The sequence below is a fragment of the Oncorhynchus gorbuscha genome, linkage group LG06 (genome assembly GCF_021184085.1).
Source record: "Oncorhynchus gorbuscha isolate QuinsamMale2020 ecotype Even-year linkage group LG06, OgorEven_v1.0, whole genome shotgun sequence".
NCBI lineage: Eukaryota > Metazoa > Chordata > Actinopteri > Salmoniformes > Salmonidae > Oncorhynchus > Oncorhynchus gorbuscha.
The window spans coordinates 73,484,469-73,509,286 of record NC_060178.1 but is presented as its reverse complement, the minus strand read 5'-3'; the positions used below and the strand labels follow the sequence as shown (position 1 = coordinate 73,509,286).

The following is a 24,818-nucleotide window of genomic DNA, read 5'->3' as shown; positions in this document are numbered from 1 at the left end:
ACCAAGCACTTGAACTTAATTGTAAGAGCTGATTCTCGCCACCAAACCAGCAGGAACATCATCAGTGCATCCTTCCAACATCACTCAGACAGTCCCATTTCAATGTGTTTGTCACAGCTGCTGCTGCATTCTGTCAAAGTCTGTATAACATGTTCTAACGTATTGTCTCAGATTCATTATTTCTGTCCACGAATAAAATGCCTGCAAGAAACATACTTACATGGAGTACCAGCTGGTATACTGTTGAAACAACCACACCAGTGACATTTTGAGTTGATTTCAGAAAAAAACTATGTAACAACATGTGATGTAATAATTGTGAAGCATTCCCTAATCTGTGGGATTTGAAAGGTCAACCCCGTTGGCTGTCTTTCTACCCCATTCCAGCTAAACAACCCCCTCCTAGTATGGTGTCCAGAGAAAGGCCATACAGCCATTACATACTATTTCCTGCTCCATTGTGGAAAAGTGCATGCATGAAATTGACCCTCCCTTCTCAGTATTGTACTTTTTAAAGTTTATCTGTTTTTTTGCGATTCGTGTTTTGTTCCTAGAGTATTTCAAGTGGGATTGACTTGAATTTGTCCAGAGGTGTTCTGAGAATGTTCCCTAATCTAGGTCCAGGGCCAGCGAACAGTCAAACACTTTCAGAACTTTCTTATGTTTCTTATGAACTTTCTTATATCTCCCTCTCTAACTTTAAACATCAGCTGTCAGAGCAGCTTACTGATCAGTGTACCTGTACACAGCCAATCTGTAAATAGCACAACCAATTACTTCATCCCCATATTGTTATTTATCCTCTTGCTCTTTTGCACCCCAGTAACTGTATTTGCACATCATCAACTGCGCACCTATCACTCCAATGGTAATGCTAAATTGTAATTATTTTGCCTTTACGACCTATTTATTGCCTTACCTCCCCACTCTTCTACATGTGCACAGACTGTACATAGATATTTCTATTGTGTTATTGACTGCACGTTTGATTATGTGTAACTCTGTGTTTTTGTTTTTGTCACACTGCTTTACTTTATCTTGGCCAGGTCGCAGTTGTAAATGAGAACTTGTTCTCAACTGGCCTACCTGGTTAAGTAAAGGTGAAATAAAAAAAATATTTAAAAAAATGTTTGATTCGTGACACGAAGAGAATGTTTTCCTTTTGACATTGTCAGACATTTTCCCCAAATGTCCTGGGAACATGTGAGCTGTTTATCTGACATGGTAAAGCCAAGGCTGATGTCCTCACCTGGAACCGGTCTTCATCTCAGCATGTCATAGATAAACTATTATGTGTCAACGGTCAATCTTTTCAGCACAGCTCCAGATTCCACAGCTCACACAGTTCATTCTCGGGTACCAGACAATGGCTACACATGTCTATTTATGCAGACAGATTCACCGTACTTGAATCAGTGCTCTCTATGGCTGCGTTGACCAATCACATAAGATCTTTTTGCATTAGATCTTTTTCAGAGCTGATGTGATTGGCCAAAAGACCAATTAGTGGAAAGAAATACCTGAATTGAATTGGGCTGCCTGTGTATGTTTCTCTCTCTCAGTCTCTGTGTTTGCCTCTCTCTAAGTCTCTGTGTTTGCTTCTCTCTCTCTCTCCCTCTCTCTCAATTCAATTCAATTCAATTCAAGGGCTTTATTGGCATGGGAAACATGTTTTAACTATGCCAAAGCAAGTGAGGTAGACAACATACAAAGTGAATATATAAAGTGAAAAACAACAAAAATTAACAGTAAACATTACACATACAAAAGTTTAAAAACAGTAAAGACTTTACAAATGTCATATTATATATATATACAATGTACAAATAGTTAAATGACACAAGATAAAATGAATAAGCATAAATATGGGTTGTACTTACAATGGTGTTTGTTCTTCACTGGTTGCCCTTTTCTCGTGGCAACAGGTCACAAATCTTGCTGCTGTGATGGCACACTGTGGAATTTCACCCAAAAGATATGGGAGTTTTTTTTTCTTTCTCTCTCTCTCTCTCTCTCTCTCTCTCTCTCTCTCTCTCTCTCTCTCTCTCTCTCTCTCTCTCTCTCTCTCTCTCTCTCTCTCTCTCTCTCTCTCTCTCTCTCTCTCTCTCTCTCTCATACAGCCAGCAAAACAGGGTTATAACAGGCCACAGAATAACCCCCCAAGGAAAAAAAAACAACCTCATTGTTGGATGAGTCAACATTTTAATTATCATTTTATACAATAGATTGTACATTTTCAAAGGCTATAAGTAACGTGGATAGCTGAGGGATTGTTTGTTTCCAATCAGTATAAACATTGCAGTTCGTTCTCATTTAGTTAAACAACCAATGTGATGCAGATGAATACAAATACTCCTGGGGTATTTTATGTCTTCACCTGCCACTTAGTGGGCTCGTTATTCCCCCCCCCCACAGATTCCAACACATTCATCCTCTGTCTCTGTGAAATATCAGCAATCTAACTGCAGATACCAATGTGTTAAACCACCCAGCTGCCTCGGACCCCATAGATCAAATGATAGTCTATATCCTTTATTGCATTTCCTATCAACCATGCGATATTATGAACTTTAACCTCTGTGTACGGTCCTATATGCTCCTTACTTGTGCAGGATGTAGCAGTTTAATAAATTAAGGCCAAAATAGTAGAAGACAGAAAAATAACAGGGTATTTACCAAAAAAACAATATATTTAGGCAACAGCATAAATGTAACTGTGGTAGAATATTTGTTTGCTTAGGAAATACAATAGGAGAGCTACATTGATATCTTCATTTACATTAGTTCCTTCATATGTTTGTGGGCAAGTACGTAGCTTGTTGTAAAACAAAAATGCTATTGTTTAATTTGATGTATTTTACAGGGAATCTGAATCTGATAAAATTGGTCGAATATTTGTTTGCTCAGGAAAAACAATAGGAGAGCTACATTGATATCTTCATTTACATGAGTTACTTTATAAGTATTGTGGCAAATATATTGCTTGCTGTTAAACAAAAATGCTATTGTTTAATTTGATGTATTTTATAGGGAATCTGAATCTGATCAAATTGCTCACGGTGCTCCTGAATAGAAGATTACAATCAGACATTTCCAGTCCAATTACTGTTTCAATCAAGTACATACATATATAATTTTAATGCCCAGTAAATAACATGTAATATATATTATGTTTTGAAAAGCCACACGAACCCAAGCAGCATGTCATAAATGCTTTAAAATGTCCGAAGGCTAAAGTAATTTGCTGCACATGCCACATGTAAGTGTGAGGTGACTGTGTGTTGGGTGGTCCACATGAGCAAATTATTACTTCAAATGTATCTTTTTATTTGCACATTTCATTTGAGAGTTAAATATGATTATGTTACAAGTTTGATACTTTCTCAGCGATTCTCAGGAGACATACAAAATGCTACAATATACATACATGTTCTGCGTCAGCTGGACTCAGATGCCAATCGTTATTTATAAGCCTTCGCTCCAATAAGATTGATCGTTTTATTGGGAAGGCAATATGACAACACATTGAGCAGATGTATGCTAGCCTATTGAATGATTGTGTGTAATTACAGTGTGTACACAACAAACCTTTGATCATGAGAATCAATCTCTCGTGAGCTGATACAATTCTTAATGTCATCATCTGTACGGCTGTTGCCAAGAGCTCCACAGCTCTTTACGATGCTTACAAGAGCAGTCAAGAGTCCAGCGCTCACATACTCATTCAGGTAGGAATGTGTCTACCAGAAACCCTACATCCATTCCTCCCTTTCATCCAGTATAGAGAAAATATGTCAAACTACTTTGAAAGACCAAAACAATGTCCAATTCCACCATGTACAATCACCATATCACCCAACCTTTCAATCAAATAGCTCCATGTACATTTTAGGGAGCCTTTACATGTGGGTGTGAGTGTGTACTGTATGTGTGTACTGGTCTTTGCGTGTGTGCTTTTTGCATGCGTGTATGAGCCTGAGCTACAATGTCAACGTGAGCTTTTAATATGTGTGTTTTGCTGCAGCAGGCTGAGTTGGTGACACAAACGTGGCACCCAACAGAATACGGGGTTCTTTAGCCAGGTTCTAAAGCCAAGATTTTGTGGTCTAGCCATCTATACTGTCTGAGCTCTGTGCCAACATAGCTCCATCCACATCTTCAAATTCTTTCTTCTCAAATGTGAAAGGATGGCACACACCATATCAAAACACACACGCACACCACAGAAGATATATATTGAAAAAGCTGCCTACCTCATGTAAACCATTGCGATCAAAGTGATGGGGAATTTTTGCCTCCGCCTCAACACACAAACTCACTTGGATAAAAGCGCCTGCTTAATGACAATACCATTATTAATACAATAGATCCCATGTGACGGACTCGTACCAGGAACTGCCCAAAAGCCACCAGCCATTGTGTATTTGAATGTAGCAATGCATTCTCATGATCGCCCAGTGACCGACATAGAAGCTTTTCCCTTCATAAACAAAAACGAGAGAAAACAGAGCAAAACTGAGCTACACTGAGATCACTTTAGCACACTTCAACGTAATGCTTCTTCAAACTAGAATTAAAAAAGGAATCAGAGAGAAGGGAAAGAAAAATACAACAGGTGTACTGGGAACAGAGAATATCATTTCTTCTTTATACAAATTGAGTCTGTCCATGTTTTTGAAATGCAGCATGGCTACAAGACTGCTGCGGGGTCGAGCGCTGCCAGGGTGCAGTGTAGCAGCACGGCCAGCAGGAGCAGCAGTGAGTATAGGTGTGCCTGAGATGACAGCAGCCCGGCTGAATTCCTGGAGATGGAGTTGGATATACCGGGGTCGTCGATCTGTGGGTCCTGTGGAGGGAGGGACAGAGAATTGAAACAACTTGACAAATCATAAAGATCAGTATTTCCCTGGTTGCATCAAAAACCTCCATTTAAAGTGTCCACATTCATGATCTCTTGGGGCTACACGCAAAACACTATATCAAATACACATTTTCAATGAGAGAAAGGTGACATAATCCAAACCAAATTAGAAAGTCGTAATAACACCACCAATGTGTGATTAAATTGGCAGACAAGACTGGAAAGTTGAAAAAAATAACTTTGTTTTAAGAACTAAAATGCCGGGGTGGCTCTGTCATATCCATGTGTTGCTTTGGAGGTGAGATGAAAAGCTCTTTGATGCACTAATGAATTGCAGAGCTGAAAAGGGGCCATGTCTTCGCAGGCTGTTTGAACCTGCCACTGCCTCCTTAAATGTCACTCCATGGAATAATGCAGCTTTATTATGTACAATGACATTTACTGAACTTTGAAGAGCACTAGATAAGCAATGCTCACATTTCAGCCCAGAGGACTACAAAGACCATGGGCATGTGTGCAGAAGAGGTCGCCTTGACTTCTTTATGTGGGTCTGTGTCATGAGGTTAGGGTCCAAGTAGTAATTACCTTAGTCTTTCCTCTTAATTGAAAATCTACACTACTGTTCATACATGGTTTTACATAGATCACGACTGATTAGGTAGGACCTACTCACATTTTCTGGATAGGTCATATGGTCAGGAAAACCTCCTGGTCTTAGTCATGACGAATTGTTAGTTGATAGTTATGGCTTAAAGTTAATATTTCTTTCTCAAACAAGGTTCATTAGAATAATCAAACTATGCTCTCCACTTACCACGCAAAGCACCCCATCAATTGAGATGTTAGACTTCAGTTTCTGTGCCTGTAAAACCAAGAGAAACATGGTCAAAACCACCATACTGTGTGTAGTAGGAATTTATGCGCTCGTCAAAGTGATTGTAAACAGTGATGGACCATGGGTAGTGCTCAACATCAGTGATTTGTTGCTTTGGAATAATATAAAATATATATGCCATTCAGAAGGAGCTTTTATCCAAAGTGACTTAGTCATGTGTGCATACATTTTTGTATGGGTGGCCCCGGGAATCAAACCCACAATCCTGGCATTGCAAGTGCCATCCTTTACCAACTGAGCCATACAGTACCATTTTCTACTGAAATACATGTCGTCATTGATTCTCATACAGTTTTTCGATTCAGTGGTTACAGATGATTTCCCGGACCAGGTTGTATGAGGAAACGTCTCTGGTCACAGTTAAATCTCAGCGCTTTTCCACTTGTAAGTCCTTTTATTTATAATGTGCCTCGAACAACAGCTTGGCTGTTCTAGGTAATGTCGTATGATGAGGCCGGTCATCTGGTATTTGCAGGACCTCAAGTGGACAAAGACCTTGAAGGGAAACCGCTGTGGCCAACAGTGAAACAAAAGTGATGATTTACATGACAGGGTTGCGTTCAGTCCCCTATGTGAGCCAGTCACTCTAATGCTTTACAATACTTCCTGTTTTCCATTTGGTGGGAGCTAGAAAAAACTGTGTGTGCATGCGTGTTTTCCTGTGTGTGTGTGTGTTGTGGGGATGTAGGTCTGACAGTAGAATATACTGAACAAAATTATTAACGCAACATGCAACAATTTCAACGATTTTACTGAGTTACAGTTCATATAAGGAAATCAGTCAATTTAAATGAATAAATTAGGCCCTAATCTATGGATTTCACATGACTGGGCAGTGGCACAGCCATGGTTGGGCCTAGGAGGGCACAGGCCCACCCAATGGGGAGCCAGGCCCAGCCAATCAGAAGTAATTTTTCCCCACAAAAGGGCTTAATTACAGACAGAAATACTCCTCAGTTTTATCAGCTGTCCGGGTGGCTGGTCTCAGACAATCTCGCAGGTGAAGAAGCTGGATGTGGATGTCCTGGCCTGACGTGGTTACACGTGGTCTGCGTTTGTGAGGCCAGTTGGACGTACTGCCAAATTCTCTAAAACATAGCTGGAGGTGGTTTATGGTAGAGAAATGAACATTAGGTTCTCTGGCAGCAGCTCTGGTGGACATTCCTGTAGTCAGCATGCCAATTCCCCAAAACTTGAACATCTGTTGCATTGTGTTGTGTGACAAAACTGCACATTGTAGAGGACCTTTTATTGTCCCCAGCACAAGGTGCGCCTGTGTAATGCTCATGCTGTTTAAACAGCTTCTTGATGTGCCACACCTGTCAGGATTATCTTGGCAAAGGAGAAATGCTCAATTGCACTAACTTTTTGTGCATATGGAACATTTCTGGGATCTTTTATGTCAGCTCATGAAACATTGGACCAACACTTTCCATGGTGTGTTTATATCTTTGTTCAGTATAAATGAAAATCCAGGCCGGTTTCTGTTACTGCAAGTATCACCCCTAGAGCCATGGGGAATATGGCACAGGGCAGGCATGATAATGCAGTAATTCAGCGAGTCTGGACTATTACAAAGTGTTTATGTGGAGTAATATGTACTTTGTGAAGATAACACATTAACACCAACCAACTTGGCAATTCAAGTTAGACTGATAACTTGTCCTGATCAGTGTAATGTGGGAGTGCAGAAGACAGTGCGAGGGTGTGTGGATTTGGCTGGGAGTTGGATGGGACACAGTAGAGGGATGTTTGTCATTGCCCACTGAATGGAATCCAGAGCTGTCGCACAATTAATTTCTCTCCCGCTGGCCTAAACCATCAATTAGCTTGACTGGGCATGCTGTTATTGTTTCATACTTCACCATGTATTATCTACGGGATTTCATGGGGAGCGGAGGAGAATCAGACCTGTATCCTTTACGAGTACATGCGTATGTATGTGTAGGGTGTTGAATACCAATAACCTGCAACCGGATTATAACCAAGTAAAACATTTTCTATAACAATTTATGTAGTTCTGTCCTTGAGCTGTTCTTGTCTATCCATGTTCTGTATTATGTCATGTTTCATGTTTCGTGTGGACTCTAGGAAGAGTATCTGCTGCTTTGGGGATCCTAATAAAATACCAAATACCAAAGTACAACCTGACCATGATGTTACAAAATATGTCTTTATACCCAGTTTCACCCACTGGCGATGTTGATACAGAAATGCTGTTTGAATATGGTTGATACAGACTTGTCTAAAGGCAGCTAAGCAATTTTCATTTGAGTTAACTATTCATAAGTAAAACTGAATCCCCTCTGGGGTTCACAGTGAATAATCTGTTTTGCTGCTCTTAACTGTCAGGCCCAGGTTGGGGAGCGCTACAGGCCCTGCTGGGCTCAGCAGCAACACAACAGACTCTCCTTGCTATTGTTCCTGGTGCTGAGATACGCTGGGAGCCACCTGACTTTGTTGAATCTCTGACGTGGGACAAAAGGCATTTCTGCCTGCGCCACTTTCAATCCACACAAAGAGAGGCAAATCGTTCTCACCGGATACAAGACAAAGAGAACCCTTTCTAATTCAGTTTGAAGCTTAAGGTCACAAAGAAAAAAAAAAAATACTTCCTGGCAGTTTGAGGAATACACAGTTGAGCTAAATTTGATTTGGGAAAATATATCAAATGAAAGACAAAAAAAAAACATATTTCAAGCTGCTTACGTGGGAAGTTCCAAAGTTGTCTTTTGGCTAGAAGTCTAGTGGGGTCCTGAGTCATTGGTTTTGCACAAGTGCTACAGCTGTCTGCCAGTGCCAGTATAGAGGGTTTGTAATCGATGAGGAGAGGAGAGAGGAGTGAGTGTTCTGACAGGCCCATCCCCTGAGTGTGTGATTAGAAAGAGCTTGTCTGCCTCCGACAGCCGTTCCTGCTCAACACACGCTACAGAGCAAACAGGGCTAATACAGGAACACACACTCTCATTAACTTCAGCTTGACACGCCACGCGCACAGCGCCAACAGCACTAACTCGCCAATACACCAGCCTCATTATCAGCTTAGTGTGTGTGTTGTGTGTGTGTGTGTGTGTGTGATGTGAGACAAATACACATTTGCTAAAACCATACAATAGTTTTGCATGCGCATCTGTGTAGGAAGGATGATTGCCTCCTGCACTTGTGTGTTGTGTGATGTGTGTGTCCTTGCGTGTCCGTGATGTGTCCGTGATGTGTGTGTCCGTGATGTGTGTGTCCATCTATGACAGAACCCTGGACAGACCTAATACTGTGAGCTTCCCAAGTCTGAACATTAGAGTCAGTTCCATCACATTGCTGATATACAACTGGGTTTGCTTTGTTGAAGCCATTCACACTGATCAAGGTACAATCTTAGATGTTAATCTCAATAACCATCAACCACCCTAACAGTGTGCTCTGATCCAGCACCAGTCTTTGTCCCCTGATGTAAATGTAAGATCCATCTCCAGCAGGTCATCTGAGCCAGGACATCATCGCAGAGATAACCCCCGCTCCACCCCTGGGCCTGCACACTATTTATCTGCCATACAGGTCAATCTGGGTAATATATCCTAATCTGTACTATTAGCATATGAATGCCCTATCAAATGGTGCAGGCCGAGCAGCCAGGGAAACGCAGGACCTCATCAGGCGAGGGGTCGGCTGGCTGGCGGTCAGGCTAGCGGTCATCCATGTTAATGGGAGCTGGGTGGCAGTAGGTGATATTTAGATCAGACCACACGTCACCTTGTCGGTGACACCACTGTGCCTTTTTTACAGAGGTGAATGAAGCCTGCACACTGGCCATGTGTGATTCTCCAGGGCTCTAGATTATGTGTATGCTGTGTATGTGATGGAGTACATCTAGTGTGTCTGCTGTTGAAGTGAGTGTTTGAGCTGCAGTGTGTAGCAGGATGTGCTGACTGACTGAAGGACAGTGTCTAGCTATGAGAATGACTCCACTCAGTGTCTCGCTATACCACTAATAGGCCAGGATAACAATTCAATATAGGTGCCTCAGACTCCTATACAACTGTTAGTCCATTACAAGTTAATGCAGGCTCTGCTGAAAAAAAACAGTATTGGTTCTCAAAAGGGCTACCCAGCTAGCATATAATGTTCTTAGAACCATATGTTTCTCAGAGTTGGGTGAGAGTATGGTTGTCCTGTGGTTATTTTGCATACAACCTTCCCACAACTTTCTGGGAATGGTGTAGGATAGCCGCTTGGTTTTGGAAAATGATCTGCACATTTAAGGAACTTAACAACAATTTTTTTTCTTGCCATTTAATTATTTCATTAATGTTATTGGAATGTTCTCCAACTGGTTTGACATTGGGAATGTTTTCAAATTGTTCAGAGAACGTTAAGAAACAACGTTCTTCTGTGGAAATGTCAGTACTTCAGCATAAACACCCATTCGGCACGCACTGTTTCAGTTTCAATTTACTCAATATTTTTAACAAAAACGGACGACTGTAACTAAGGCCCGGGAATGTCAATGCAATCAAAGGGCAATGATCTCAAGTCAGTTATAATGTGGTTAATAGGCTAGCGCACATGTGTCAAACAAGCCCTGTGGACCAACTAGGACACACGTAAATGAGAATAAATGAGTCAACAGTTAAGTCATCTACTTTATGAAATTACCACGCTCCCATCGGTGAGTCAACTTCTATTGCGATACTATCCCGTGTCCCATGTCCCGTGCAGCGGAGGAAAAGTGTACAGACACATGCCACAGTCCTAGCTAGGCTACTAAAATGTTGTAGTCTGGCTTTGGTTTTTAAAGCTTGACAATGAATACCCCCCCCCAACTAAAAAAAAACCTGTGACAAATCACAATGCAAAGGAGAAATATGTAGCCCTATTACAACTACAATACACAATATGTAAAAATACTATATAGAGCATCCTATGTACATAAGTGAACATTAAGGGCCATATTTGTTCTAATAAATCAATGGCCAGTTAGTTCATTCATTTTTACAAAAAAAATCTATGTCTGGCCTGGGAATTCAATGTGTTTTTTCAATTTGGCCTGTGTGCCGATTGAGTTTGACACCCCTGGGCTAGCGTATCTATTTATGTAGCTAGCTATTTATTTAGCAAGCTAAAAACACAGATCCTTACGTTAGCTGGCTAACTAACTGCTGGGAGGATGTCAAGTCATTGGAGGAGTGGGTGAGTGACCAACTTATTTTGGTGGCTACAGTTGTGAATCACTTTGCTAGCTAACTAGCTTGAAAGACTGTTATCCACAGTTAGCATACATCTTATTTGTCAATCAAATGTAATTGGCATCGATAAAATAAATGGGCAGGCAGGCAATTTCCCATTCAGTTATCAAAACAGAGCTTAAAAACATAGTAAAACTTTCTCAGAACCTCCCTGCAACCTAAGAATAAATGTTCCCACAACATGCAAAAATGTCACTTCTGTTATCAAAATGTTTTTAAAAAAATGTTACGTTTCACCAGTCAGGAAACTTATGGCTTTGTTCTCAGAACCAATTTTCAAGGAACCAAATGTGCTGAATAATCTACAGATTTGTTCTACCTCATTAAATCAATATTGCTTAAATTAAGCCAGTGCCATCTTAAAATAGTTCCCTAAGAATAGATGCTGGGCCGTAGGCCCCCAGGACAGGAGATCCATGGGGCATGAAATCACTTCTTGCTGTGTGTCATAGCTGCTTGAGCCCTCACCTGCAAGCTGCCACAGAAGTGGTAGAGGGACTCATCTCCTGTGTTGAGATGGTTGGTGTTTGTGGCAGCATCCAGTGAGTTGGGGGAGCGGTCCTTAGCCTTCTGGGAAGGAGTGGTGGTGGAGGTGGTGGTCTGCACCGGAGGCATGGGCTGCCACACTCCCACGTCTGTCCCGTTCCCAAACGCGTGGATGGCTTTGCCTACAGAGAAACCAGACTCTGTGTTAGACTACTACACCAATGTTGCATTGAGAGAAGAGATTGAGAGAGAAAGTATTAATTTTTCCACATTTTGTTGTGTTACAGCCTGAAATTGAAAATGTATTAAATATAGATTTTGTTTGATTGGCTTACACACATTTTTTAATTTTTTAAAAACAAATTAAATAGAAATCAAAAGCTGAAATGTCTTGAGTCAATAAGTATTCAACCCCTTTGTTATGACAAGCCATTAATAAGTTCAGGAATAAAACATGTGTAACAAATCACAATGTTTGTAACAAGTTGCAATAATGGAGTTTAACATTATTTTTTTGACTACCTCAGCTCTGTACCAAATGCAAGACAGTGAATGTTCCTGAGTGGCCGAGTAACAGTTTTGACTTAAATATACTCGAAAATCTAACGCAAAACATGAAAATGGTTGTCTAGCAATGATGAACAACCAATTTGACAGAGCTCAATACATTTTTAAAAGAATACTGGGCAAATGTTGCACAATCCAGGTGTGGAAAGCTCTTACAGACTTAACCCAGAAAGACTCACAGCTGACATATTTCTATGTTTAATTTTCAATACATTTGGAAAAAAAATTAAAAATAGGTTTTCACTTTGACATTATGGGGTATTGTATGTAAATATATTTAATACATTTTGAATTCAGGCTGTAACAACAAAATGTGGAAAAAGTCAAGGGGTGCGAATACTTTCTAAAAGTACTGCATAAGGATAGAGGTGGGCCTTGAGGGTGAAGGAGAAGAAGCAAGATTGTGAATGCAGATTATGCCAAATTTATGTGCAGCATATATCAGTTGCGTTCTGTGCTGTTTAAGATATTTTTTTAATGAGCATGGCCTTATTTATATTATAGCATTTTGGATGACTGTCATTCATATTCCATTCACCCAGCTCAATGGAACATTGATAGGTGTAGGCTACTACTCAAATGTTCCCTATTCACAGCATGAGGTTGCTACAACCTAGCCTATGTTAGGTTGTAGCAATGTACTGTGGGTGCACAGGTCGAGAGAAATTAGAGTAATCAAGGTGACAGGCATTGACACTTTCAATACCGCATTGCACAGTCTTGCCTGCATCTAGATGATCTAGGGCGTAATCATTAGTCGAACAGTTGCAAACAATATTTTCACGTATGTTTATCCCCGTTTCGTTCTGTTTGCTTCCATTGAAAAAAACGTTCAATAAAATCACCGGAATGAATACACCCCTGATCACATGCAAATACAGTTTACTTTCATAGCAATCACATACAAACAGCATGATCCCATTGAATGTATAATTCCTCCTCCTCTCATGTTTTATCTTTGCTTGTGGACTTCAGTGCACAACACATCAGCCGTTCGTGACCAGGCCAAACAAATATTCTAATCAAAAACTTGATATCATAACCACTAACCACAGCTTACATTGTTGTCACCATATTAGCTAATGTCAAAGTCAACATAGCTACTAGAACTAACGTATTAGTAAACCTGCAACAATCATGCAGTAGAGTGTAGATACCTTAGTAAGCAGTTTAGCAGTGACACTGGTGGGCCCCAGTGACGATACATTTATAAATCTAAAAGGTTACCTTGACTTGGAAGAGTTCTAGTGTTTGATAGCCATAGCCAGCTAGCTAACATAAACTCAGCAAAAAAAAGAAATGTCCCTTTATTAGGACCCTGTCTTTCAAAGATAATTTGTAAAAATCCAAATAACTCCACAGATCTTCATTGTAAAGGGTTTAACTTCTTTAGGGTAGGGGACAGCATTCTGAATTTTGGATGAAAAGCATGCCTGCTACTCGGGCCCAGAAGATATGATATGCATATAACTGGTAGATTTGGATAGAAAACACTCTAAATAGTGTCTGTGAGTATAGCAGAACTGATTTAGCAGCGAAAATCTGAGAAAAATCCATTCAGGAAGTAGTTGGGTTTTGTAGTTTTCTATTCAATGCAATACAGTATCCATCGACTTAGGACTCCATTTGCAGTTCTTATGCCTTCCACTAGATGTCAACATTCTTTCGAAATTGTTTCAGGCTTGTATTCTTATAAATGAGGGAATAAGACCAGTCTATGAACTTTACGGATACAATTTGGATTTTTTTGTCTGATTTTTTTGACTGAGTTTGAGCCTGTGGATTACTGAAGAAAACGCGCTAACAAAACAGAGGTTTTCATCGAACAAAATAAACATTTGTTGAGTAAATGAATCTCTTCTGATTGCCACCATATGAAGATAATCAAAGATAAGGGATTAATTTGATCTCTATCTCTGAGTTTTGTAATGCTTCTGCTTGGCTGGTTACTGTTTGTAATAATTTATCGACTGGGCTATGTTCTGGGCTAGGTATGTTCTGGGCTAGGTATGTTCTGGGCTAGGTATGCTTTCGCCAAAAAATATTTTATAAATATGACACTGTGGTTGGTGTAACAAGAAGTTCATCTTTAAACCTATGTAAAATATGTTTTGTTTTCTGAATTTTTATAATGAGCATTTCTGTAATTGAATTTGGCGCTCTGCAACCTCACTGGATGTTGGCCAGATGGGACGCTAGCGCCCCACATACCCTAGAGGGGATAAACACTGTTTCCCATGCTTGTTCAATGAACCATAAACAATTAATGAACATGCACCTGTGGAATGGTTGTTAAAACACTAACAGCTTACAGACGGTAGGCAATTAAGGTCATAGTTATGAAAACTAAGGACACTAAAGAATCCTTTCTACTTACTCTGATAAACACCAAAAGAACGGTGCCCAGGGTCCCTGCTCATCTGTGTGAATGTGCCTTAGGCATGCTGCAAGGAGGCATGAGGACTGCAGATCTGGCCAGGGCAATAAATTGCAATGTCCTTACTGTGAGTCGCCTAAGACAGCGCTACAGGGAGACAGGACGGACAGCTGATCGTCCTCACAATGTAACAACACCTGCAGAGGATCAGTACATCCGAACATCACACCTGCGGGACAGGTACAGGATGGCAACAACAACTGCCTGAGTTACACCAGGAATGCACGATCCCTCCATCAGTGCTCAGACTGTACTTTATGGCATTACTCAATGACATTGACCCCAATTTCAAATTCACTATTGAATGTGACATTAATTAAACCTGTTCATTACCTCAATATGTGGATTGAGATATCAAATGGAACCCTGTTTGGAAAATAAATGGACAGAAATACTCTATTACAGGGGGACAGCTTCCACCTGAGCCATTAAAAAGAGGACTTCCAAGAAGCCAGTATTTCAAACTGGGCCGTACATGCCACTCCACAGAGGACTATCAAGAAAAAGCAGCGGAGATGCGCAATAGGTTTCTAAGTGGCTACCCTCCACAATGTGTGGATGAAAAAGACCCACTAGAGCTATAGAACACTGTAATTTTAACGATGTACGCTGAGAGTCGGGAAGCAAGTTCAGGGAGTGAATACATTTAATTAATAAATGAACAAACCAAGAAACACAAACAGAGCACCGACATGAAACAGGAACAATGACAAGTGGGGAAGAAACCAAAGGGAGTGACATATATAGGGCAGGTAATCAAGGAGGTGATGGAGTCCAGGTGAGTGTCATAATGCACTGATGCCCGTAACGATGTTGACAGGTGTGCACCATAACGAGCAGTCTGGTGACCTAGAGGCCGGAGAGCGAGCACACATGACAGTAATGTTCACCACCACATATACTTTGAACTCATGCAAAGTGGGAGATGCTGTCAAGAAACACTGGCATGTTTTATCATCAGAACCAGCTTTACCTGCTGAATTTAAGAATCAACCACTTATAAGAGAGGTTGCAATTTATGCAATAATTTGGCCCATGCCAACTGCCAGCCACAAAAGAAAATCAGCCAGGCTCTTTCATGCCCTCTTCCGAATGGTAGCTACACATGCAGAGGTTGCACAAGGTGCAACAATATGATGAAGTGTGAATATTTCTGCCACCCACATACAGGAATACGGTTCCACATAAATGACATTATTATGTGCTCCACCACACATGTTATCTACATGATTAAATGTTCATGTGGGCTGTGTTATGTAAGTAAAACCTCTCGTTCACTCAAACAGAGAATCAGTGAACATAAAAGATCAATCAGGAGAAACGACAGGGATTACCCAGTCAAAGGACATTTTAATGACCAAAAACCTGACATTTCTACCTAGATTTTGTGGCACAGAGAAAGTTAAGATATCAGACAAGGGAGGTGATATAAATAGTACTCAGAGCAAATAAGAATGTTTTTAAATTTTCACCTTCCAGACATTTTTCCTAAAGGTCTTAATGATGAAATGCCGATGTATGTTATGTTGTAAATGTGAACATGAATTAATGCCCCCATTTCAGATTACTCTGGCATTTTTCTTGCGCTGTACCCAAGGATTTATGAGAACTTGCTTGGTGGGTCGATGTCCTGATTGTAGTTTTACAGACGTGTTTAATACGCTTTATGTACACACGTTATTATAATATTCATGAAATGCACATTGTTATTTTTGGTAACATGACTTATTTTCCCTCGATTCCAACCCCATTCAATGCATGGAAAGGATGTGGGTTGAGCTATGTCTACATAAGGATGCAAAAAAAAGCCTCTATGTCACGTCCTGACCTTAGTTCCTTTTTTATGTCTCTATTTTAGTTGGGTCAGGGCGTGAGTTGGGGTGGGCATTCTATGTGTTGTTCTATGTTTTTGTATTTCTGTGTTTGGCCTGGTATGGTTCCCAATCAGAGGCACCTCTTTATGGTTGTCTCTGATTGAGAACCATACTTAGGCAGCCTGTTTTCCCACTATGATATGTGGGTAGTTGTTTTCTATGTCTGTGGTTTCCATACAAAACTGTTTCGGTTTTCATTTATTTCTCTTGTTTTTTTGTAATCTGTGTTCAGTTTAATAAATACATTATGGACACTTACCACGCTGCGCATTGGTCCGATATTTCATACTCCCCGTCAGAGGAAGAAGAAAATCATTACACTCTAAGGCCTTGAGGCCGATACCTAAAGCTTTTTAAAGAGCAGTAATACTATCAAGAGCAGTGTGTGGGTTTCTTCTTTTTTTCTCATATTATTCAACTGTTAGCATGTACCTGAAAAAAAGATAACTCCCATGTGCGAGTGCCCTTTGAATTTTTAAGAAAGTAAAAGTGAAAAACATACAAAATATAGCTAGCTTTCTCTCTCTCTGTCACACCATTATTTGCGTTGTTTGTTTCTGTTTTGTTTGGTCAGTGTGTGATATGAGTGGGCATTCTATGTTGTATGTCTAGTTTGTCTATTTGTATTAGTTTTGGCCTGATATGGTCCTCAATCAGTGGCAGGTGTTTGTCATTGTCTCTGATTGGGAACCATATTTAGGTAGCCTATTTTGTATTGTGGTTCATGGGTTATTGTCTATGTTATGTTGCATGTTAGCACAGTGTTTCTATAGCAGTCACGTTCGTCTTGTTAGTTAGTTTGTTTTGTTTAGTGTACTTCGTGTTTTTCCGTAAATCTTTGAAGTATGCATTCACATGGTGGTAACGGCCAGCAGCAGCGGCAAAGAAAGCAGGACTCATGGACTTGGGAGGAGATTCTAGATGGCGAAAGACCCTGGGCACAACCAGGGAAATATCGCCGCCCCAAAGCAGAGCTGGAGGCAGTGAAAGCAGAGAGGCCCCGGTATGAGGAGGCAGCATGGCAGCGCGGCTGGAAGCCCGAGAGGCAGCCCCAAAAATGTATTTGGGGGGGGCACAGGGAGAGTGTGGCAGAGTCAGGAGTCAAACCTGAGCCATCTCCCGCTGCTTACCATAAAGAGCCAAGGATGGAACCAGAGCCGGTCAGGGCGGAATTGGAGGTGAGCGAAGCAGAGACAGTGAAGGAGTTAATGGGGAGATTGGAGGAGAGAGTTATGAGGGAGGTGCTGTGTTGGTGCCTGAGGCACGACATCCGCCCGACGGAGCGTGTCGGGGATTTGATGTCACCTGGGTCAGCTCTCCATACTCGTCCTGAGGCGCGTGCTAGCTGTCTGGTGAAGACTGTGCCAGCCCCACGCACCAGGCCTCCTGTGCGCCTCCCTAGCCCTAAACGTCCGAGCCGTGCTTACCATGGCGGGCGTTGTACTGGTCAGGCACCGTGTTATGCGGTGGAACGCACGGTGTCCCCAGTACGCGTGCTTAGCCCAGTGTGCTACATCCCAGCTCCCCGCATCTGCCGGGCTAGGGTAAGGATCCAGCTAGGCCGGATGGTGCCAGCCCTGCTCTCAAGATCTCCAGTGCGCCTTCATGGTCTGGTCCATCCAGTGCCACCTCCACGCACCAGCCCTCCGGTGGCAGCCCCCTGCACCAGGCTTTCTGTGCGTCTCCAGAGTCCAGTACGCCCTGTTCCTCCTCCCCGCACTCGCCCTGAGGTGCAGGGAGGAGTACCACAGTACCACCAGTGCCGGCACCACGCACCAGGCCTACAGTGCGCCGCTAGAGTCTCCCGTCTGTCCTGAGCCGTCAGAGTCTCCCGTCTGTCCTGAGCCGCCAGAGTCTCCCGTCTGTCCTGAGCCGCTAGAGTCTCCCGTCTGTCCTGAGCTGCGAGAGTCTCCCGTCTGTCCTGAGCTACTAGAGCCTCCCGTCTGTCCTGAGCCATCAGTCAGCCAGGAGCCGCCAGAGCCGTCAGTCAGCCAGGACCTGCCAGAGCCGTCTGTCAGCCAGGATCTGCCAGAGCCGTCAGCCAGCCAGGAGCTGCCAGAGCCGTCAGCCAGTCAGGAGCCCTTCAGTCCGGAGCTGCCCCTCGGTCCGGAGCTGCCCTTCAGTCCGGAGCTGCCCCTCAGTCCGGAGCTGCCCCTCAGTCCGGAGGCGCCCCTCAGTCCAGTGGGTCCTTTAATTAGGGTCTTAGACCCAAGGTCGGAGGCGAGGGTCACCACTCTAAAGAGGCCCTTGAAGAGGGCAATGACTATGGTGGAGCGGGGTCCACGTCCCGCGCCAGAGCCGCCACCGCGGCCAGGTGCCCACCCAGACCCTGCTTGTTTGTTTCTATGTTTCTTTCCATGTTTTGTTTGGTCAGGGTGTGATATGAGTGGGCATTCTATGTTGTATGTCTGTATGTCTAGTTTGTCTATTTCTATGTGTTTTGGCCTGATATGGTCCTCAATCAGTGGCAGGTGTTTGTCGTTGTCTCTGATTGGGAACCATATTTAGGTAGCCTGTTTTGTATTGTGGTTTGTGGGTTATTGTCTATGTTATGTTGCATGTTAGAACAGTGTTTCTATAGCAGTCACGGTCGTCTTGTTAGTTTGTTTGTTTTGTTTAGTGTACTTTGTGTTTTTTCGTCAATCATTAAAGTATACATTCACACCACGCTGTGCGTTGTTCTCCTCACTACGACGATCGTGACACTCTCTCTCTCTTGCTTCTCCTTCATTTTTTAATAAATGAATTTGTTCAAAACTGTTAAACTATTGTATTTCCCTATGAGTCAACTACAAACCACATTTTATACACTGCAGTGCTAGTTAGGTGTAGCCTATGTTTCAGTACTAGATTCATTCTCTTATCCTTTGATTGGGTGGACAACATGTTAGTTCATGCTGCAAGCGCTCTGATAGGTCGGAGGATGTCCTTTGGAAGAGAGATAGAGAGAGAGAGAGAGAGAGAGAGAGAGAGAGAGAGAGAGAGAGAGAGAGAGAGAGAGAGAGAGAGAGAGAGAGAGAGAGAGAGAGAGAGAGAGGAAGAGATAGAGAGAGAGAGAGTGAGAGAGAGAGAGAGAGAGAGAGAGAGAAAGAGCGAGCGAGAGAGAGAGAGAGAAAGAGCGAGAGAGAGAGAGAGAGAAACAGAGAGCAAAGAGAGAGAGAGAGAGAGAAACAGAGAGCAAGAGAGAGAGAAAGAGAGAGAGAGAGAGAGAGAGAGAGAAAGAGAGAGAGAGAGAGAGAGAGAGAGAAAGAGAGAGAGAAAGAGAGAGAGAAAGAGAGAGCGAGAGAGAGAGAGAAAGAGAGAGCTAGCGAGAGAGAGAGAGAGAAAGAGAGAGAGAAAGAGAGAGAGAAAGAGAGAGCGAGAGAGAGACTACATCTAAGTCCAAAACAAAAAGCTTTTCATAAAGCCATTACTGGAGTAAAACACTATCCATTATTAAGTAATCTTTTCCAAACACTATGGAATAGGTGGGAGAGAACAATCAAATTATATGGAATTACACTGGGGGAAAAACTCTAGTGAGTGTGCTTTAGTTTGGCTGAGCTGAGGGATATGAATATGTTAGCTAGGGACATAATAATAATAACAAAGTGATGATGAGGCTGTTTACCCTATCCATTGGTGTGCTTACAACACACCTGGTCTATCTATGAAGTAAAGCAGACAGGGAGATCTGAAGATAGATGGATAGGTGTTATGTACCTCTTTCCCTACTCTTTTTTGTGTGTTTGTTTTAATTGTCAGCGCATTTAGGCTGGAATCTTCTAGGGCTGTAAAGGTCTCTGGCACCGCCACACCTCTCAAAGGCTGGCTGTGAGCGAATAAATTAGAGCTGATTTCATTATCTTGCTGTGAAGAAAGCGGGTGTGCCTCTGAGCCTATCCTAGTGCCCTAATGCTTGGTGCTAGCACAGCAGCGGCCTGATGAGCGTATTGAATTTGTTGATGTGGTCTTTTACGGAGCTTTGTTCTCCAACAAAGACTAATTAGAGACACAGCATTAGACTGTGTTGTCTGTCACGACTGATGAGGTGCTTCTCTTGTTTGGGCTCGTATTTAGGCATAAAGCTTGTGCTGTGAAACATGAGTTTAGCTCCCATTTAGCTCTAGCTCTATGTCAGAGGTTTCAATGGAGTTTGAGGAACCCTGCTGAAGCAATCAGCCGCAGTTGAGAAATTCTGACATGTATTACCTACCAGTCAAGCCCCTGAGAATACATACCATATACACCCCTAATAGGATGAGTGTTTTCCTACAGGCGTTGACTACAAACTGGACACATAGAAACTGTGTCCTGTTCTTGCTGACAGATGCGAGTGGGGTTGAATACTGGGCCTTTACTCTGCAAACACCATGTCTAAGCAATGTTAGAATCCAGACACACAGTGTAGGCCAGGCAGGCTGTTCCAACTGCACAGGAATGCAGTGTTTGTCTTACCCAAAGCAGAGAGAAGATAGAGCACAGGGAATAAACACAGGGAATATCACACTGTGTGCAAACAGCCCCGAATCTGCAGAATCTGCTACTTAATCGTTTCCCTGACAGGAAAAAAGTAATTTACCCGACCTTCAACAAGTGCAAACAGCAAATGGGTAAACATGATATCATATCACTCAGTGACATTTGCATCAGCCAAAACACTGACAGACTGAGGCATTAGTGTACAGTGGCCCTCTGTTGAGCCAAACAAATAGGCCCAGGTGCGGTAACACCACATTCAAGTAGTTAACCATTAACATTGAATTTATTGCAATAGTCCAAGTTCTTGGGTTTACTTTGCCTAGTCATATTGAACCAATATGTCATCAATCAGTATAGGGATTGGAATTGCTACTGAAGAACACAGTTAAAGGGAGTAGTTCAGTCAATCCTCCCCTCTCTTAAAAGAGAGATGGTTTTTATAGGAGAGGTAACAAAAGCTAATCTCAGTTTTTTTTTAAACTAGGAGTGAGTGCTTAGAGGTTGCATAAAGGAACCATGCCACTGTGCCCACTGGAGGTCCATTCATGCTGTTGGCCAGAAGAATAGCGCCATTACTGCTCTCCTAAGTGATTTCTCAGGGGCACAGAGGGAGGATGCACCAAGGGAATTTATGGATTGGTGATAATTCTGCCGGTTACTCAGTGTGACCTCTCTGTTAGGATATTCTTTGTCACAATGCTACTGCTACCGGCAAATGAACCACCAAGAACTCTATATGCCATTTAGCAGAAGTTACTCTACTCTTCCTCCTTTTTAGTGATGTAACAACACTGTAATGCATTTTTTTTTACCAGGTAAGTTGACTGAGACCACATTTTCATTTACAGAAATTACCTGGGGAATAGCTACAGGGGAGAGAAGGGGGAGGATGAATGAGCCAATTGCAAACTGGGGATGATTAGGTGGCCAGATTGGGAATTTAGCCAGGACACCGGGGTTAACACACCTACTCTTACAGTAAGTGCCATAGGATCTTTAGTGACCACAGAGAGTCAGGACACCCAATGACCCATCCAAAAGACAGTACACTACACAAGGTAATGTCTCCAAGCATTGCCCTGGGGCTTTGGGATATTTTTCTTTAGACCAGAGGAAAGGGTGCCTCCTACTGGCCCTCCAACACCACCAGGTCTCCCATCCAGGGACTGACCAGGACCAACCTTGCATAGCTTCAGAAGCAAAACAGCAGTGGAATGCAGGGTGGTATGCTGCTGGCATCCCTATTGTCATCGCTGAACAACGATGTATGACAAATACTGAACCACCATCACTGTACTGGACTAAAGAATGGTGTGAGAGAACAATAGTAATTTACTCTGTTGAGGGTGTTGTGGAATTATCAGAATTTGTTGGTAACATTTGTAAGATGTTTAATATTCATCAAATGTGTGTAAGTTACTTCTCATAAGAATGTATTTTGTTGTACTATAGTGGTGGCCATTGGCAGTTATCTGTTCTATGTCAGGACTAAGTTGCATGGGCCGCTGAGAGGGGAGAGGTCAAAGTGTCATCATGTGTAAACATATCTTATACTCCCTACCTTTCCCAGTGGGGAAAGGAGGGTTTGCAGTGTCTGGAATCATTCTATGCTCCCTCTTATGTTGTTTCTATCTTAACCTATAGCCTCACCCCCTCTCCATGAGTTTGTCCAGGAGTTTGTATTTTGAGTGGGTTGTATCTAAATGACAATTTCATATATGCCTGTTGATATGGAGGATTTGGTTTATGGTTCTGGGGTTTGGGACAGGAGACAAAGCTGAACGATGAATTATGTCTATGCTGTCTGACTATGTGTGTCTTTGCTATTAAAAGGAACTTGCATTGTAAAGGGGCTCTCGGAAGATTCACTAGGAGACACTGAATTTATCTGAGAGTCACAGGATTGTGATAAGAGCTCATATAATTAAAGATGGATTTTTATAACTAACTCTGACGTGTGTGTGTGTGGTTTGCTCCCATGATTAGGTAAATAGAGGAAATTTCCACGACAAGGGAAATTCAGTTGAGGATCCTTAACCAGGAAAACTATATGCTTAGCATGAGTAGACACAATTCAGCAGCTACGCTTTGTCTACTAATGCCTTCTAAAAGAGACTAGAAGGCCCACTGGTTAAGGGCATGGAGCAAGGCTCTGTCACAGCTCCGGAGCCACACCAGCACTGACGGGTGTGTGAGAGTGCATCTGTCACTGTGTGTTAGTGCCGTCTCAGCTTAATGAAATGGGAGAGTAGAGGAAGATAGAGAGAGCGAGTCTACTACTATAACTTTTATTTATTATTATTCATATTGCTATTGTTGTAGTTGCTGTTAATGTTAATGTCATTACCACTTCTACTACTATTATTATTATTATTTATGTATTACTGTTAGTCCAATCATTGCTGTTATGTACATACTTTGGCAATGTAAGTCATTTACAGGTTTTCTCAATTGCTAAAACACTAAAACCCATTGGCTGAACAAAGTTCTCAGTTGCCTGGACTCATTTAGCAAATTATGCAGTCTGTTGTCAATACCTTAAACCATTTCACATGGTAAAACACAATTTGCAGATCTCACTTAAGACTTTTCAGCAAAACTCAAAACACATTCTCAAAACACATTCTGCACTCTAATGCACATGTCATCCATACTGGTAAACACAAGTGGCAACAATCAAATACAAATAGAGAACACATGTCATTCATTGAACACAACCACTCAAAATTGATTTAACCTGTTTCAAATGATGCGACACAACCGATATAAGCCAGTTCAGAGAGCAAACAGGTTGTTGAAGGTGGGAAGGAGAAAGTCTGAGAATGGATAGAAGAAACAATGTGAGAGGACGAGGATGAGTTCGTATGCGAGGTGGGCGACGAGAAGGAAGAGGAGGAGGAAGGAAAGAAAGAGGAAGAGGAGGACGAAGAGGAAGACAAAGAGTGGAAATATCTGATGAAATTCGAGCAAGTTATAGACCATGTTCTTGTCCATGGACTGACAATGAGGCGAGCAGGACTTAGAGTGCCGATTTTCTGTGTCCACCATAGTAAGGACATTCAGAGAAGAGAACAGGTACAGGATACTACTGTATTTTTGTAATTGCAAATTTACTGTACTACACTATATGCAGCTGTTTCTATATGTATGTATTGTACTGCATGTATTGTACTGCATGAATATGTTTTGTAACTGCACAACTACTTTTTGTATAATTGCAAGGCTGCCACATGCAGGTGGAAGGACAGCTATATTCACTCGGGAGCAAGAGGCCGTTATAGTTGGCATGGTCCTTCAAGATAATGCAATACGACTCAGAGAAATCCAGGAACGAGTGATACAAGACAACACACACTTCCAGGGAATCGACAGTGTGAGCATTTACACAATTGACCGTGTCCTCCATCGTAACAGGATGTGAATGAAACAAGTATACAGAGTAACTTTTGGGCGCAACTTACTAAGGGTGAAAGAATTGCGAGCTCAGTATGTGCAAGTAAGTGTACATTCAGAAACATTTACTGTAATCCAGATTGTCTACAGTACTAACACATACTATGTGAATGACATTACTCTTCAGTACATACAACGTATGTGAATCAGAAGCCTAATTGTACTCTACAGTATAGCACTGTCTCTGTACGACTTACAAAATCCTACATACAGTATATTGTATTTCTACACAGACAATATTTGACTTGGAATCCTTGGACAGACCCCATGAGTTCATCTTTGTCGATGAAGCAGGCCTCAATCTAACAAAGAGGAGAAGGAGAGGCCGAAACATGATTGGACAGTGGGCCATTGTTAAAGTCCCTAGTCAACGAGGTGGCAATGTCACAATCTGTGCTGCTATCAGCAACCATGGTGTTCTACATCACCGTGTTACACATATAACACCCAGCACCTTCTAAGATTTATTGCAAATCTAAGAGATATTTTATTTGAGCAGCAGGTTCAAGAGCAGGGTCAAGAGCTAAATGAGAATCCCATTCCC

General features: G+C 42.1%; 1 protein-coding gene across 2 annotated transcripts in view; it reads right to left on the bottom strand.

The window, feature by feature from the left end:
* Positions 1-2,188: 2,188 nt before the first annotated feature.
* The window catches only part of gfra1a (gdnf family receptor alpha 1a), a 102,341-nt gene continuing 79,711 nt past the window's right edge, over positions 2,189-24,818 (bottom strand). For both annotated transcript variants that reach the window (XM_046354012.1, XM_046354013.1), the window contains 3 exons: positions 11,465-11,664; positions 5,676-5,723; positions 2,189-4,846 (listed from right to left, as the gene is read on the bottom strand). In XM_046354012.1, coding sequence (XP_046209968.1) covers positions 4,691-4,846; positions 5,676-5,723; positions 11,465-11,664 — 404 coding nt within the window. In that variant the 3' untranslated portion in view covers positions 2,189-4,690. The remainder of the gene's footprint in view (positions 4,847-5,675; positions 5,724-11,464; positions 11,665-24,818) is intronic.